This window comes from Salarias fasciatus, chromosome 22 (assembly GCF_902148845.1).
Source record: "Salarias fasciatus chromosome 22, fSalaFa1.1, whole genome shotgun sequence".
Taxonomy (NCBI): domain Eukaryota; kingdom Metazoa; phylum Chordata; class Actinopteri; order Blenniiformes; family Blenniidae; genus Salarias; species Salarias fasciatus.
This window is the reverse complement of record NC_043765.1, coordinates 18,898,060-18,911,762: the sequence shown is the minus strand read 5'-3', so window position 1 is coordinate 18,911,762 and position 13,703 is coordinate 18,898,060. Positions and strand designations below refer to the sequence as shown.

The 13,703-nt window shown below is 47.4% G+C and overlaps 1 protein-coding gene across 1 annotated transcript in view; it reads right to left on the bottom strand.

Annotated features, from left to right (window-relative positions):
* Positions 1-8,595: 8,595 nt before the first annotated feature.
* Positions 8,596-13,703, bottom strand: part of LOC115380930 (zinc finger protein 704-like) — a 45,953-nt gene continuing 40,845 nt past the window's right edge. Inside the window, exons 5-9 of the mRNA XM_030082237.1 lie at positions 13,296-13,396; positions 12,563-12,857; positions 12,199-12,333; positions 12,021-12,112; positions 8,596-11,625 (exon numbers count right to left, since the gene is read on the bottom strand). Coding sequence (XP_029938097.1) covers positions 11,511-11,625; positions 12,021-12,112; positions 12,199-12,333; positions 12,563-12,857; positions 13,296-13,396 — 738 coding nt within the window. The 3' untranslated portion in view covers positions 8,596-11,510. The remainder of the gene's footprint in view (positions 11,626-12,020; positions 12,113-12,198; positions 12,334-12,562; positions 12,858-13,295; positions 13,397-13,703) is intronic.

The window sequence follows — 13,703 nt, the reverse complement described above, 5'->3', positions numbered from 1 at the left end:
AATTAAATCTTAACAGTGGGTTTTCTAAAATGTTATTTGTAAGATAACAGCTGAAGAATTTTTTTTTTTTTTTTTGTCGGCGTAGGGTATAGAAGAGGCTGAAAATACACCACATAAAAAGTAAAACAAAAAGTACAGTGATGAGACGCCTGTGGTTGAAAGTGAGCTCCTCTGGGTGCAGTACCGCATCTGACCACAGGAGGGCGCTGAGAGGAGACTCCACTGCTGATGTCTGTATTTGTCTGCAGAGCTGAATGCTGTGGAGGAGGATCCTTTCCCTACAACGAGCTGTTTAATCCATAAATAAAACATATACAAATACTCCTCAGCTCATGCTCGAGAAATTCATAATATTATTACACATCATTCTTTAATCCAAGGTCTAATGCATCCTATATATGCTAATTTTAGACCTGTTTTGCATAATTTAGGGGTGTCCTTGCTGCAACTCACCTGATTGTCAGTGGTGGTGGCTTCACATGCGGGCTTGTTGAAGACGGAAGACTTAAATAAACATGCAAGGCAGCGCTGCTGTCCTGTAAGAAGCGAACAATAAAGTGGTTTCTTTTAGACAAAGACAGGCTCAATTTTCACTGCAAAACAAAATATTAAACATTAACCAGCTGATAAAAAATTAACTATGATATGTATTTGATCAAATATGGAGCTGGATCTCATCCCAGGTGACCACGTGGACAAGGGAGAATACACCCTCGTGCTTTTGGTCAATTTAAAGACACTAATTAACCTCAGCTGTAAGTCTGTGGACGGTGGGAGGAGGAGCTGCAGCGCCCCCTGTCGGTGGAAGACCTGCATATCTACAACTACAACCCCTAAACAATAATAATAATTAGAAGAATGCATAAAAATATTTGAATTTAGAGAGGAAACCATCCATTTCAGTGAACAATCATAAACACACACACTTTCACACTCTGCTGAGTCAATCTGGGTTTGTGTATGTTTCAAACCTGATTATTATGGCAAATATTATCAGACTAATTACAAATTAATTGGGTTTTACACAGAGCATACTCTGGAAAAACAGAATTAATTACAATTTTATATGAGTGAAACCAGCAGCAAACGCCTCAACTAAAGTATGATCTCATGGAAACCCGGCTTTATCTGTAGGGTTTTTTTTCTTTTTAATTTCTACAATACTCGGTGTAGTAAACAGTTCAATAATCCAATAAAGACACCATGACAGCAGTTAACAAACAGCTGCCAAAAAATCTTTATTCAGTTGGAACCGGACGTCTGCAGAATGTTCTAGTCACACAGATCACTCTGGAGAAGGTCGAAACTGTACATCGAGTCAAACAACAACAGCACCAGAACGCAATAGTTTCTTCATTTGTCAGTAAACACCATTTACAACAAGAACGATGGCAGTTTTTTTTTTCCTTTTTTTCTTTTTCTTACACACAGAGATCAGATAAGGAAAGAATAGGAGTTAACAGTCAGTGTGCATCGATTCTCCTCGTGAGAGAGGAACCGTCTCATATTGATAGAATTCATCTGATAAGATTGAGGAAAAGAAGTTAAGAAACATCATTGGTGCACTAGGTAAAATATACGAGGAGTGTAGAAACACAGGACATATTGCAGGTGCTGTGTGTGTGTGTGTGTGTGTGTGTGGTAATAAAGATCAAACAGGGTGTCTGACACTGTGAATATGAACTTTGTTTCAAATGTGCAGAAAGAGAGAACATTCAGTTCAAAACATGGCTTGGGGTGTGTGTGTGTGTGTGTCTGTGTCTCTGTGTGTGTGTAAGGTCCAGTATCCAAAAAAAACAAACAAACACACGCTCACGATCACATTTTGGAATAAACTCTTGGTTATATTGTGAACAAGAGGATGGATTGTGATCGATCTTCAACGAGACCAAAGCTGCACCCTGTAAAAACACAGAAACCTCTGAGTGCACCTGGCTTCCTGTCAAAACGAGTCTGAATTTGTTCTTATGAAGTAGCAGAGAGACTCTGAGAGTAAAGTTACAGTTACTTGGGGTGGGAATGATCCTGGTAGCGTCAGTCACACACACAGATGAGGAGCATTAGCATTAGCATTAGCATTAGCACTGAAAGCTGTTGTTTCCTGCCTGTTCTGGAGGCAAAGCCCCTCAGTACTCTGCTGCTGTCTGCACGTCTGTGGGTTTTTTTGTTTGTTTTTTGTTTTGTCTTCCTAAGTTTAGAAGCACCAGCATCCGCCTCGTAGAGCATATTCCTCCCACGAGGAGCTGATCGCTGAAGTCAGTCACAACAATGGGGCTTTGAGCTCAGCATAGGGACGTCCACAGCTGAAGGACACGGACTTAAGGGAGTCAAGAACACGTATTCAGAGACGTTCTAACAGGACGATAGACGTAGTCAGGGTTTGAGTTTTAACAGAGGTGCATTATGGGTCAACCTGTTGCTGCTCTCTCTCTCCAGCGTTCGCTCCATCATCTGCACAGACCTGATTTCTTTGTTCCTCTCCTCCTCCTCCCTCACAGCGAAGCAAGGCTTCGCCGTCTCATCGGCGGAGGTCACACAATGCGCCTGCCCGCTTGTTTCTCATTGTCCTCATCAATTATTGAAGGAGCGGCTCCGCCGCCACGCTGAGCGGCCTCCGTCTGCAGCGCAGCCCGCGAGCTGGAGAAACATCAGCGCCGGAGGCTCGGAGCAGACGCGCTCGGCGTCACCACGGCGGAATCCCTTCAGCTGCACATGCAGGCGTTTACGATGATGAATCAGGCCGGCGCCTGGCAGCAGGGGGGAGCTTTACGATGTTATGTCAATGTACTAGTTGATAATGCATGAGGTACGACAGCCTGCACGGGGAAATGTGCAGTTATGGCTGCAGGAATGGCCTGATCAGGCTTTATAGGGACGAGAAGGTGTGTGTGTCACACACTAATGAAGCTTTGTGTGCTCACTTTCCCGACGCAAACACACAGACTAACAGGAGGAGGCGTAAACGCTACATGGAGCAGATGGGCCGTACCTCAGGCGGTCATTGGAAACTCACACACACACTCATCTAACGCTAACAACTCCTTAACAGAGCCGAGCCTTTGGATCGGCGTCCCGCTGCGACGGGAACATCTCCCATCAGCCAGCTCTGCGCAGCGCCCCAGGACGAGACCTGCAGCCACGGGGACATATGTGGAGCAGCGCATCGCCCCGACGACAGGATCCAGCCCAGCGTGCCTTCACACCTCTTTCACTCATCAAGCGTCTACGTGTGTGTGTGTGTGTGTGTGTGTGTGTGTGTGTGTGTGTGTGTGTGTGTGTGTTGAGTAATATGGGCTCGAGTCCTCCATGCTCAGGTTGCATATTGATGCCAGAGCTGCAGACACTGGAGAAAAGATGGAGCGGGCCCCGCAGACCCGGAAACACCGTCTGACCTCATTTCCAAAATCAGTTTCAGCCTTTTGCAGTGCATCATGGTAAACACGGCCTCCTCCCTCCTGCCTCCCCACACACACACACACACACACACACACACACACACCGCCACACTGCTACTGCCGATGACCCCGGGGAGAGCCGGCCTTTTAATAGCTGCTCACTCTCATCCGCGGCTCACAGATGATATGAGGTGAGTGGAGGAGAGGCGGTGGACGGAGGCCGCCGTGTCTCTGCATGTGGCGTAAACGACGCTGACTGGACGCTTCAGGATGCTCAGAACAGGGTCGCGTTCGGCCTCAAGTCTGCCTGCTTTATTTTGCTCTGAAAAAAATGATACAATTCTCCAATTTACACTAAAATCAGGGCCTGAAAAATAAGTTTTGGGGAAAAACGTCACTGGGCTTCTTGATGCCAGGTAGCTGAGCAACACCTAGTTCTCTGTTTAATATTTTCACTCCTATTTCATTCTTTACTATTGATGTTTTTGGTTTTAAATAAAGATAATTTAATAAAATCTTAACTATAGTTAAAAAAATCTTTTTTATTTTTTATTTTGATGAATATTTTCTGAACATTTCCTCAGTAACCTCGTCACTGGCATTATCGCCAACATTTCAACTTTTCTTCTACTAAACACAACTTTTAAAATGGAATTTTTTACTCTTCCTTTAGAATGTTTGCCATTCTCAAAACAGTTTTTTAACCTTATTCCAGATTTTCAAGTGTTTATTTTTTTTAAGAACCAATTAAAACATTTTTTTCTCCTATGACTCTCAGCAAAGAGAGCAGAGGAACTGAACTGAAGGCCGAACAGACCCGTTCGTTCAGACATCCTGAGCCGCTCGGCAGCAGCTGGACACATCTGGAGAGGTGAACATGTGTTGCATCTAGCATTTAAGTTTACAGTCTGGAAACACAGATCAAAACATTTACATTTAGAGGCTTCAAAAAGGATATAAAACACCAACAGACTGCGGCGGCCGGGTCGGGGTGGGGAGAGCAGCCGCGGAACGGATGGATTGAGATGCGTCCGTGAAATGTTTAATTGGAGTGTTATTGGCGATTTGAAAGGTGAAATCCTGTCCCGTTCTCCTGGCTGCCCTCTGGGCCCCGTCATGGCCGCCGCAGCACAGATAGAGCACATTTACATAAAGTCATGTATCCCATATTTTTTTTTTCCTTATAATTGCATGCACATGCAGCTTTTTAAAAAATACAGTTAAACCAGAGCAGTGTGTACATAACTGTTTGAAAAAAGTGTAAAAATCCAGTGCGACAGTCGTTGAGTTCTTGAGGTCTACATGATTGTGATCAGGAGGAAACGGCGGGCGAGACGATCCGGTTCGGGAAGCAGAGCGAGTCTCTGCGTTGCATATTTAGGCTCCAGCTGACGGAGCGGAGGCACAAACACCCTCAGACAATGAACTCAGCTCTGCTCGGAATCTTTAGCCAATTAATTCTCCATATTGATTAAATCCAATAATCGAGCATTTTTTTTTTTAATTTTTTTTTAAATTGTAATTTAGGAGATAAATACTGCACCCCTCCTGGCAGGGTGTCGGCGGCCACTGAGCGGCTCCACGCTAGAAACGGATAATCTCGCCGTCTGCTTCCTCTCGCTGCTTGCTTGAACGAGGCTTCCTTGAGTTCCCAAACATTTCTAAAGTTTGCACCACAACAGTGATTCAGCACAGAGACGGACGGTTATCTACAAGCCCTTGTAAAGAAAGGGATGGGAAAAGGGAAGAGGGAAGGGGGGGTGGGGGGGTCATGTTTGGGAAAACAAAGAAAATGAAAAAGCTCAGACAGAAAACACATTGAAACACAGCATCGTCAGGAGCTTGGATCAAATTAAAAAAACAGTTTGCAAGTTATCACAGCAAAGCGTAAAAAAAGTCGCTATCGATCTCGAAACGTCTTTTCGGGAACCAGGGAAAAAACTGGGGGCCAAAAAGGGCCTCAGAGCGCAGCTCACGGGACTCGTCTTTGCATCAGAAAACTCTGATTTCTAACACACAGAAAGCAGAACTCGGACTAGCCAGCACCAGAGACATTCCTCCAGGTCACAGCGACACACCGCCGGAGCTCCTGCAGCCAGAAGCTCCACTCATCAAGGCACATTCAGATAATCCTCCTGCAGAAAACCGCAAGGAGAGCGGAGCGGGTCCTGGAAACACCGAAGGGTTTCTCCCTCTTTTAATCATTAATCGTGAGGAGAGACGCGCCCCAGAGTGTTTGCAGAAGCTTCTCCACCCTCCTCCTCCTCCTCCTCCTCCTCCTCATTCACATTCCTGAATGAATGAAGGCCCGGTGGAGGGGCCTCCTCCTCCTCCTCCTCCTCCTCCTCCTCCTCCTCCTCCTCCTCCTCCTGTCGCACACGACAACGCCGGCCGACAGGCGACGGGATGCATAAAACCTGCCGGTCAAAACAAGCTTTGTTAAAAAAAAAAAACACGCTGCTACTCCGTCTCTGCCCGGCGAGGCCGTCGACCTCTTTGACCTGTGACCCTGAACAGGTTTGCAGGACAGAAAACAGGGGTGGAGAAAGCCTCCTGACTAAAGGCACAACCCGTCACTTCTCTTTAAAAACCCGCTGACAGTGTGGATGAAAACCAAAGAAAAAAAAAACAGGCAGGAGGTTCATCAACGTCGTGGAAAACACACCGATATACTGACGAACGGCGTAACCGTAGCTTAGATATACTGTACTGCAGCTTATTCCGTATATACTGTAGCATATATTGACCTGTACATGGACCATAGAAGGGATATTAAGTATCAGCATCTTGCCACAAACAAGCGTCGTCATGTATGAAATATTGACCCCACTGAGGATCAGGTACATAAACCAGCCGTTTCTTATAAAACTGTTCACACGTGAACTGCTGTTAAAGCCTTCGCTGCTCGGTAACCACACCGGACTGCACACGCGCACACACACACACATATATCGGGAGGGCCCCTCGTAACTCACAAGAGTTGATTTTATTATCATCCATAAGCAGAATAATGCTATCTTGTTTTATTCAGCGTATAAATCACGGCTGGAAGCTCAGCCCTTTAATAGGCGGCGGCGGAGTAAACACGCCAGAGAACAAAAGCCGGACCAGCCGCCGCCGCTCAGTTTGAATAACAGAAGAAGAAGGAAGGAAAAAAACCCAAGTCCTCATAAGTATTCATATCACTCTCTCTACAGCAGCAAGACCGCCTATTGTGGGCCTTTGATGCCGCGGTTTTAATTCCACTGTGCGAACACATGTTTATAATAACAGTGCATTTCTGGGCCCATTGTTCCGCCGCCTCCAGGAGCCAGAGATCACTTTAATATGGAGAAGTTAGGCCACCAGATCAGGAGGATGGGGCCATATGGCGCGCTTGGCAGCGTTTAGCTGTCAATTTGGGAGTCAAGTGATGAGCGCGGCTTTTGTCTGCCGGGATCGGCCCGAAAGGAAGTGAATTAACCGACACGCCGAACACGCGAGCGGCCACGTTCGCCTGATCGTTAACTGATGCTTCACAGCTTCAGAACATGGAAGTAGTGCTTAAAATTAAAGTAATTAAAAATAATAAAATAAAATCTGTTCCTCGTTGTGACTATACATTTGGATTGGATATGTTGGCAATTTTGTCTAAAACTTGGGGTTTTTTTGCACCGTCTCTGGAGAATTTGGTCCCCATCAGCAGTGGAAGAAAATAATGCGGTGTAGAACTTAAATACTTCCACTCCAAAGTAAAACTCTAATGAAACGAGGGTAAAACTTTAAACGCACTCCGTGTTTCTACTTCACAGATGACACTGGAAAAGGTTTAGAACGACAAGGACGAGTAAATAAATTCTCATATCTTAGTGTGGATTAAGTCTTAAAGTCAATACTGCTCACCTGGTCGTGCAGATCGTTTTAAAACTCTCTGCAGTGAGTTCATGACCTCCTCTTACCAGGCGACAGTGGCTCTCTTAATTGGGATGTTGCAGGTTAAATCCCCTGCCTGCCGAAGTGTCCTTGAGCAAGACACTGAACCACAACTAAACTACCTCATGTACCCAAGGTTAAGGTATTCTGCAGGTGTGGAGTGTTGATGTGTGTTTTCAGCTGGAGTTACCAAAATAAAAGCTCTGAAACTGAATGAAGAAACATTAGAAAGAGAGAAGAAGAAGGAAGGAAGGAAGGAAGAAGAAGAAGAGGAGGAAGAAGAAGAAGAGGAAGAAGAACAAGAAGAACAAGAACAAGAAAAAGAAGAGGGTCTCAGGATGATCTGCTCACTAACTGGTGTCCGGACACTTGGTAGACTTGAGGCAGGGTGTTTTTATTTTCATGTTCTACAGCAATAACATGGTGTACAAAATGGAGTTAATATGATGAGAGGACAGACTGCAGGGGTACATAGCACCACTACCCCCCCTCCCCGTCCCCCGTCCCAGGACCCCGGCAAGGCCACAGCGCCGGAATGGAACGGGAAGCGGACACAGACCTGGGCCGAGTGTCTCTGAAAGCACCTTCCCGCTAAGGCCGCGTCTGAGCCGCGGGCGGCGAACGGGACAGAGACGGCGTCGGGCCACGGTCCAGGAACAAACCCCGCCCAGTCCTCGCTGGTCCACCAGGAGAAGCTGGAGGAACCATGGCAGCGGATACTTGTCGGAGTTCTGTTCAGCTCTTAAAGGACGGCGTGACATTAGCTTATCGTGACCCCAATCGTGAACAACACCTTGATGAGAACGCCGCCGACCGGAGAACCTCCAGGAGGTTTAGCTGCCTGTAAATGTCGCCACTTCAGAGACGCGGACTTAAAGCACCTGCGAACGATGCGGGGTTTGTTCCTGGACCGTGACGCAGCCTCCGAGGAGGAGGACGGTCCAAACACGACATGGAGCACCACAGTGATGGAGGGAGGGCAGTGTGGGGGGGGGAGTGCGTGGAGACAGAACCAACAACCGGAACCCGGTCTGAACCCCGGCTAGACTCGACCGGCACGGAGGAAACGCCACGGGCCGTGTGAGGAAGCGTCGGGAGGAGCCCCGGCGGCGCTCCAGGGCACCTCGCTTCAGCAGCTTCCCGCACACACTCCGCCGCGGGGCCCCTTCACGTTGGCGAGCGCGCCGCCTCACAGAGATGTCAATCAAACTAATTGCAGGCGGCCTCTCCGTTAACCACGAGGGAGAGGAGAATTGGAAATAAGATAAAGGTTTTAATCAGCGCTGGCTTTTTTTCCGACCCCGGAGCGGCGCCGGCAGCGAGGGGCGTGACGTGAAGAAGCCGGAGGCGGGAGCATGCGGGTCACACTCAATTAAACACAGCATAACCAGCTCAGGGTGTGATGAAAGTTATGCCGGGGTTTCCCTCCTGCCAGGAACCACAACCGTCTCCTTCAGCAGAACATGAAAACAAAATCCATGGAAAGTATATAGATTCATATATTTATATGTGGAAAAATAAAAACAAGCCAAATCGGTGTCTTCTTGTTTTTTTTTTTTTTGTTTTTTTTTGCTTTGAATTTAAATGGTTTTCTTTTTCTTTACTTATATAGGTTTGTCTTTTCTTAAACAATAATTTGTTCACATAATACAATGGCAAATCAGCTCTGAGACTAGCTAGACATCGATGCAATGACACAGAAGAAGCACAAAGATCTTTTTAGAGAGTGACTTTAAGGCTAGCCCTACACTCGGAAACAACAGGAGCCCCACAGGCCGAGCAGTACATTATTTTCTCGCGTAACACCGCAACTCCAACCTGTCGGGCTCGTAAGGTGGCAGATGTCATGACCCCTGACCCCGGGATCGGTCATCAATCAAAAAAAAAAAAAAAAAAGAAGCTTTGAGCGAGTACATGGACTACATATATACATGGACAAAAAAAAAAAGACAAAATAAAAAGAGCTTAAGAGAGCTACGACTTTCATGTGCAGGTGTGTGTTGAAACGGGTGAGTGTGTGAGTTTATTAGCTGGTGTTGGTTTTGGATCTCTGTGTAATAATAAGCTGCTGTGTGTGTGTGTGGGAGTGTGTTTTCTGAGTGCGCTTGAACAAAGGTCACAGAGAGCAGAGAAACACAAAGCGGGAACAAACGGAGCGCGTTGGGTCGACACATCCTGTCCCGAACACTTTCTTCCACAACATCGTAACAAAAGAAGGTAACAAGAAGAGTTGGTCCACACTTTGTAAACAATTCATGATCCCGTTTCCCACGTCTGAGCCAACCGAGAGGCTGAAATTCAAAATGACAAAAACACAGATAAATAAATCTCTTTTTAAACCAATTTTCTCTCTTTTATCAGTAACAAAGTTAAGTGCTCATGAGGCCCGGGTCCACGTGGCGTTTTCTCCTGTCAGATATTAAATGAACTGGTTGCTTTATAAACAAATCTCCAGTGAAGCGAGCCTCAAAACGCTCCTCCTCTCTCTGATCAACAGTCTACAGATGACTGGGTGAGAAAGGCCGACTCGGGAGGAATCGCCACATGGACCGTCGTGAAAAGTGGACTCAGGAAGGTTTGCTGGCGTGTCGCCGAGCGCCGGGAGTGTGTGGTGAACTCCCATGAAACGGAGCGGACGCAGTAACTTTCTAAAGCAAACCCAACAGTACCAAGTACTCTGTTACACACATACAGTGAAAGTGCCTCACTTTTGGTTTTCTTTTCTTTTCCTTTTTTTATAGCCCTCCCCCTTTGGTTAATAGATTATTAAGATGCGCCTCTATGGCGCGAATGTAAACACAAAGTCGCTTTTTTTTGTTTTTTCCTTCCTTCTCTTCCCTTTGGGAAAGTGTAGAAGTTGTTGGAGGAGGAGGGCGATTTGTCTCTCTGTATGTGGCGAGAGATGTTGATCTTTTAATGGCGTCACATGCGGGTTGACTTCCAGTGCTGTCAGGAACACACACTGTTTAGCAGGAGGGGGGGTAAACAGTCAAACAAAAAAAAAAAAAGAGAAAGAAACAGAGGGAATAACTCCATCAGCAACATTAAACATGGCACCGTAACAAAAACCCAGAAGATGAAAGAACAAGATGAAGGAGTTTTTGGTTGGAAAGTTGTCATGTGTGATAAAAGAGAGAAGCTGTTGAGATCGTGCTGCATACAGTTTAACCCCAAGTTGAAGCTGCTGGTTTTTTTTCTTCTTTTTTTTTGCTTTCTTAAGAATCGCATCCCTGATAAAACAAAGAAAAAGACTCTGATTGTGTGGGAAACACCTGTGGTTTTGTGGATGCTTCATGTGGTAAACACGGTCCACCTGCTTTCCCTGACTGTAAATAGCATCTTGTTTTGTTTTTCTTTTTGCATTGATCACTCCCCCCCGTGTGTCTCTCCTCCGTATTTCTTCCTGCCCCTCCGTCGTACATTCCCCGGGGGTACGTCGGGAGGACAGGCGAGGGTCCGGGAGACGCTGCGACGAGACGAGAAGATCGCCCTCCAGAGAAGTCCGGAGGCCGAACGAAACGGATGAACACACTGAAGGAAGAACCAAAACTGAGAGCGTTACCTCATTCTTCCAATAGTTCAGCCAAGAGGTCTGTTCTTCTTTTGGATAAAAAAAGTGAAGTTTTTGTTTAAATTTGTTGACAAAACACACAAAAAAAAAAGCTTTTTGGCCCTTTTTTTTTTTTTTTTCGGAACCCCCCCTCTTCGACTAGACTTTCGTTTTAAAAACCAGAGCTGTACAAAACATAGAAAGATGCAACACTGAACTCAACATAAAAAAACAAAAAACAAAAAACAAACAAATAAAAACTGCAGAAATCTTCAGATCAAATTTTTTTTACACTGTTTAGCTGCACTGGGGTTTCCCCAAAACTGGGAATGAGGGGGGATGGCGAGGCAATACTGGGAATCCTGGACGGCAACATGAACGGCGACTCTGCTGTCCTTCAGCTTCTTCCGCATGTGGAAAGGTTTCATGGAGGCTGGATGGATGGGGGAGGGAGGGGGGGTAGCAGCGGGCAGGGTCAGGAACAGAGACAGAGCTGGACAGTTGTGATTTTGAGCTGGGGAAAAAAAAAAAAAAGAAGAACATGCAAAACTATGCCCCTTCCCGCTTCCTCTGGTGGAAAAAAAAAATAAAACAAACAATAGGGAAACTTGAGTGCCTCCTGAAGTGGCGACCATCACAGGGGCGCAATGCGTTCAGTCAGTGAACCTCTGGCAGGCCTTTTTCCAGCGGCAGGCGGTGCACCACATGTCGCGGTTCTCCATCCCGTACACCTTGCGGCACTTCTTCCCCTCGCCGCGCACCTTCCGACTGCAGAGACGGAGGAACAGGAACCATCATTAAGAAGATCCTGGAGACGTCTGATCTCTGCCTTCTTTTAACGAACCACTGCAGCTGGAATACAACAGCTCTAATTCAGCGGCGCTATAGAAAAACAGTGTGGCTCCTTAATCGGCTGTATCAAGCAAATTAAAGCCTTATTCGGGCGGAATAATCATGGCTCGTGTCTAATTAAAAGGCTAATTCCAGAAAGTCGATATTCCATCTTTAATGTTTCACCACAGGAGGTAATGTTGACTCAGCAAGGTCTGATTCAAGTGGAAAATTATATTAGACGCAGTGGTTTAAATGCATGTTGTAGTTTGGTGAGAAAAAAAAAAAAAAGCTAAGTGCATTTTAGTATGGGGGGGGGGGGGGGTTGGTACCTGAGGGCAGTGGTGGCTCTGGGAGGGGACGAGAGCACGGCGATGGTCTGAGAACGTTGTTCACCGAATCCCTGGCTCTTACTGGGAGATACCTGGACAGGAGGAGGAGGGACACACCTGTGTGAGCCGGAACGTGAATATCATATCTATATATTTATACGGGCGCTCCTGTATTTACTGTGTTTCCGGTGAAAGTGACGGGCGGCGACTGCCAGGAGATGCTGAAACTGGAGCTGTTGGTGGGAGTGAAGCTGGTGCAGGCGGAGCCGGCCAAGTTACTGCCGCTGGACGGGATCGACACTGGAGCCGTGGCCTGGAGGAGGAGGAGGAGGAGGAGGAAGGGGGGGGGGAATTACTTTCTGCTTCCATCAAAATGGACGACGGTGGAAAGGAGGCATGTAACTGAAGACAGTTAATCTGTAATCCTGTTAAATCAAACTCCCACAGGACGGCACGACTCATTCAAAATAAAAAACCTCATACAGGAAAACATCAAGGTCAGAATTACCTACAAATTAAAAAGAGAAGAGTTCAAAGTTCACCTGGTAGGCGTGGTCCGTGTGGATGAGGTAGAGGGCGCTGGGCGCCGAGCGGCTGAGCGGGGTGGTGCCGCCAGCGTGAGGCTCCTTGGTGTCCGGGGGCTGCTGGGGTCTGTGGGAGTCCGGCAGCTGGCCGAGGGGCGGCAGAGGGGAGGGGGGCGGGGGCGGGGGGGAGAGGACGGAGGGCGACACGGGGGACAGGCTGCTCAGCCCCTCGGCCACAGAGTCCGTGTTGAGCTTGATCTCGGTGTAGTAGAAGTCCTCCTCGCCGTCGCTGCAGTCCGAGTCGCAGTTCCGCCTGGGACAGAAGACAGTGAGGCGTGACGGCCCGAGCGGAAAAAAAATCGCACGCAGGTACAACCTTTCTGGAAACTGATAAATAAATAAACGAGGCGATGTTTGCCTGCGACTGCAGATTGTGATGCAAAGCGTGCCAATGCAATCACCCCCGGCCCCTCCATATCATGGTCAATATCCACTTAAATGTCAGAATAAATGTGCAATTCATTGGGCGTTATTGTTCGCCGCCTCGCTCATTTTCCCATCACCTGTCACCTCCTCCCCCTCCCTCCACCCGAGCGGGACGTGTCGGTGTGCTGATAATCCATAAGCCATTAATCTCCTGCTCCGACAACAGAGCAGGCTGAAGGGAGTCGTGGAGGAAGTGCCGGACGTGTTTACGAGGCGGCGGGGCGGCCGGAGCCGGCCTCCGGGCGCACCGGGGCGTCTGGCTCACCCCAGGTGGATGGTGCGGATGTGTCTCTGGATGCCGGCCGCCGTGCTCAGCACCTTGCCGCAGTTCTTCCACAGGCACTTGAACATCACCTTCATGGAGTTCTGCAGACCAACGCCAAACAAAACAAAACATCAGCGCTTCACTCATCGCCCCGATGCAGACCTCAAAGCAGACATCCGTCCTTTGAACCCGCAGAGTAAACAACAAGAAATCCTCACAAAGCAAGATTCTCACTTCTCTGGATGTGACCTTTCCTTATCTGGCGTCATCATCGCCGACGCCACGAAAAGAGTGTTGATAAGACTCCACAAGCTGCTCGTTCAACTCCTCATTGCAAGAGAGAAGAATACGGCTGATGTTTCCCCTCAACTTGCTGGGATGTCATTATGTTACTGTGTCAAATCTTCA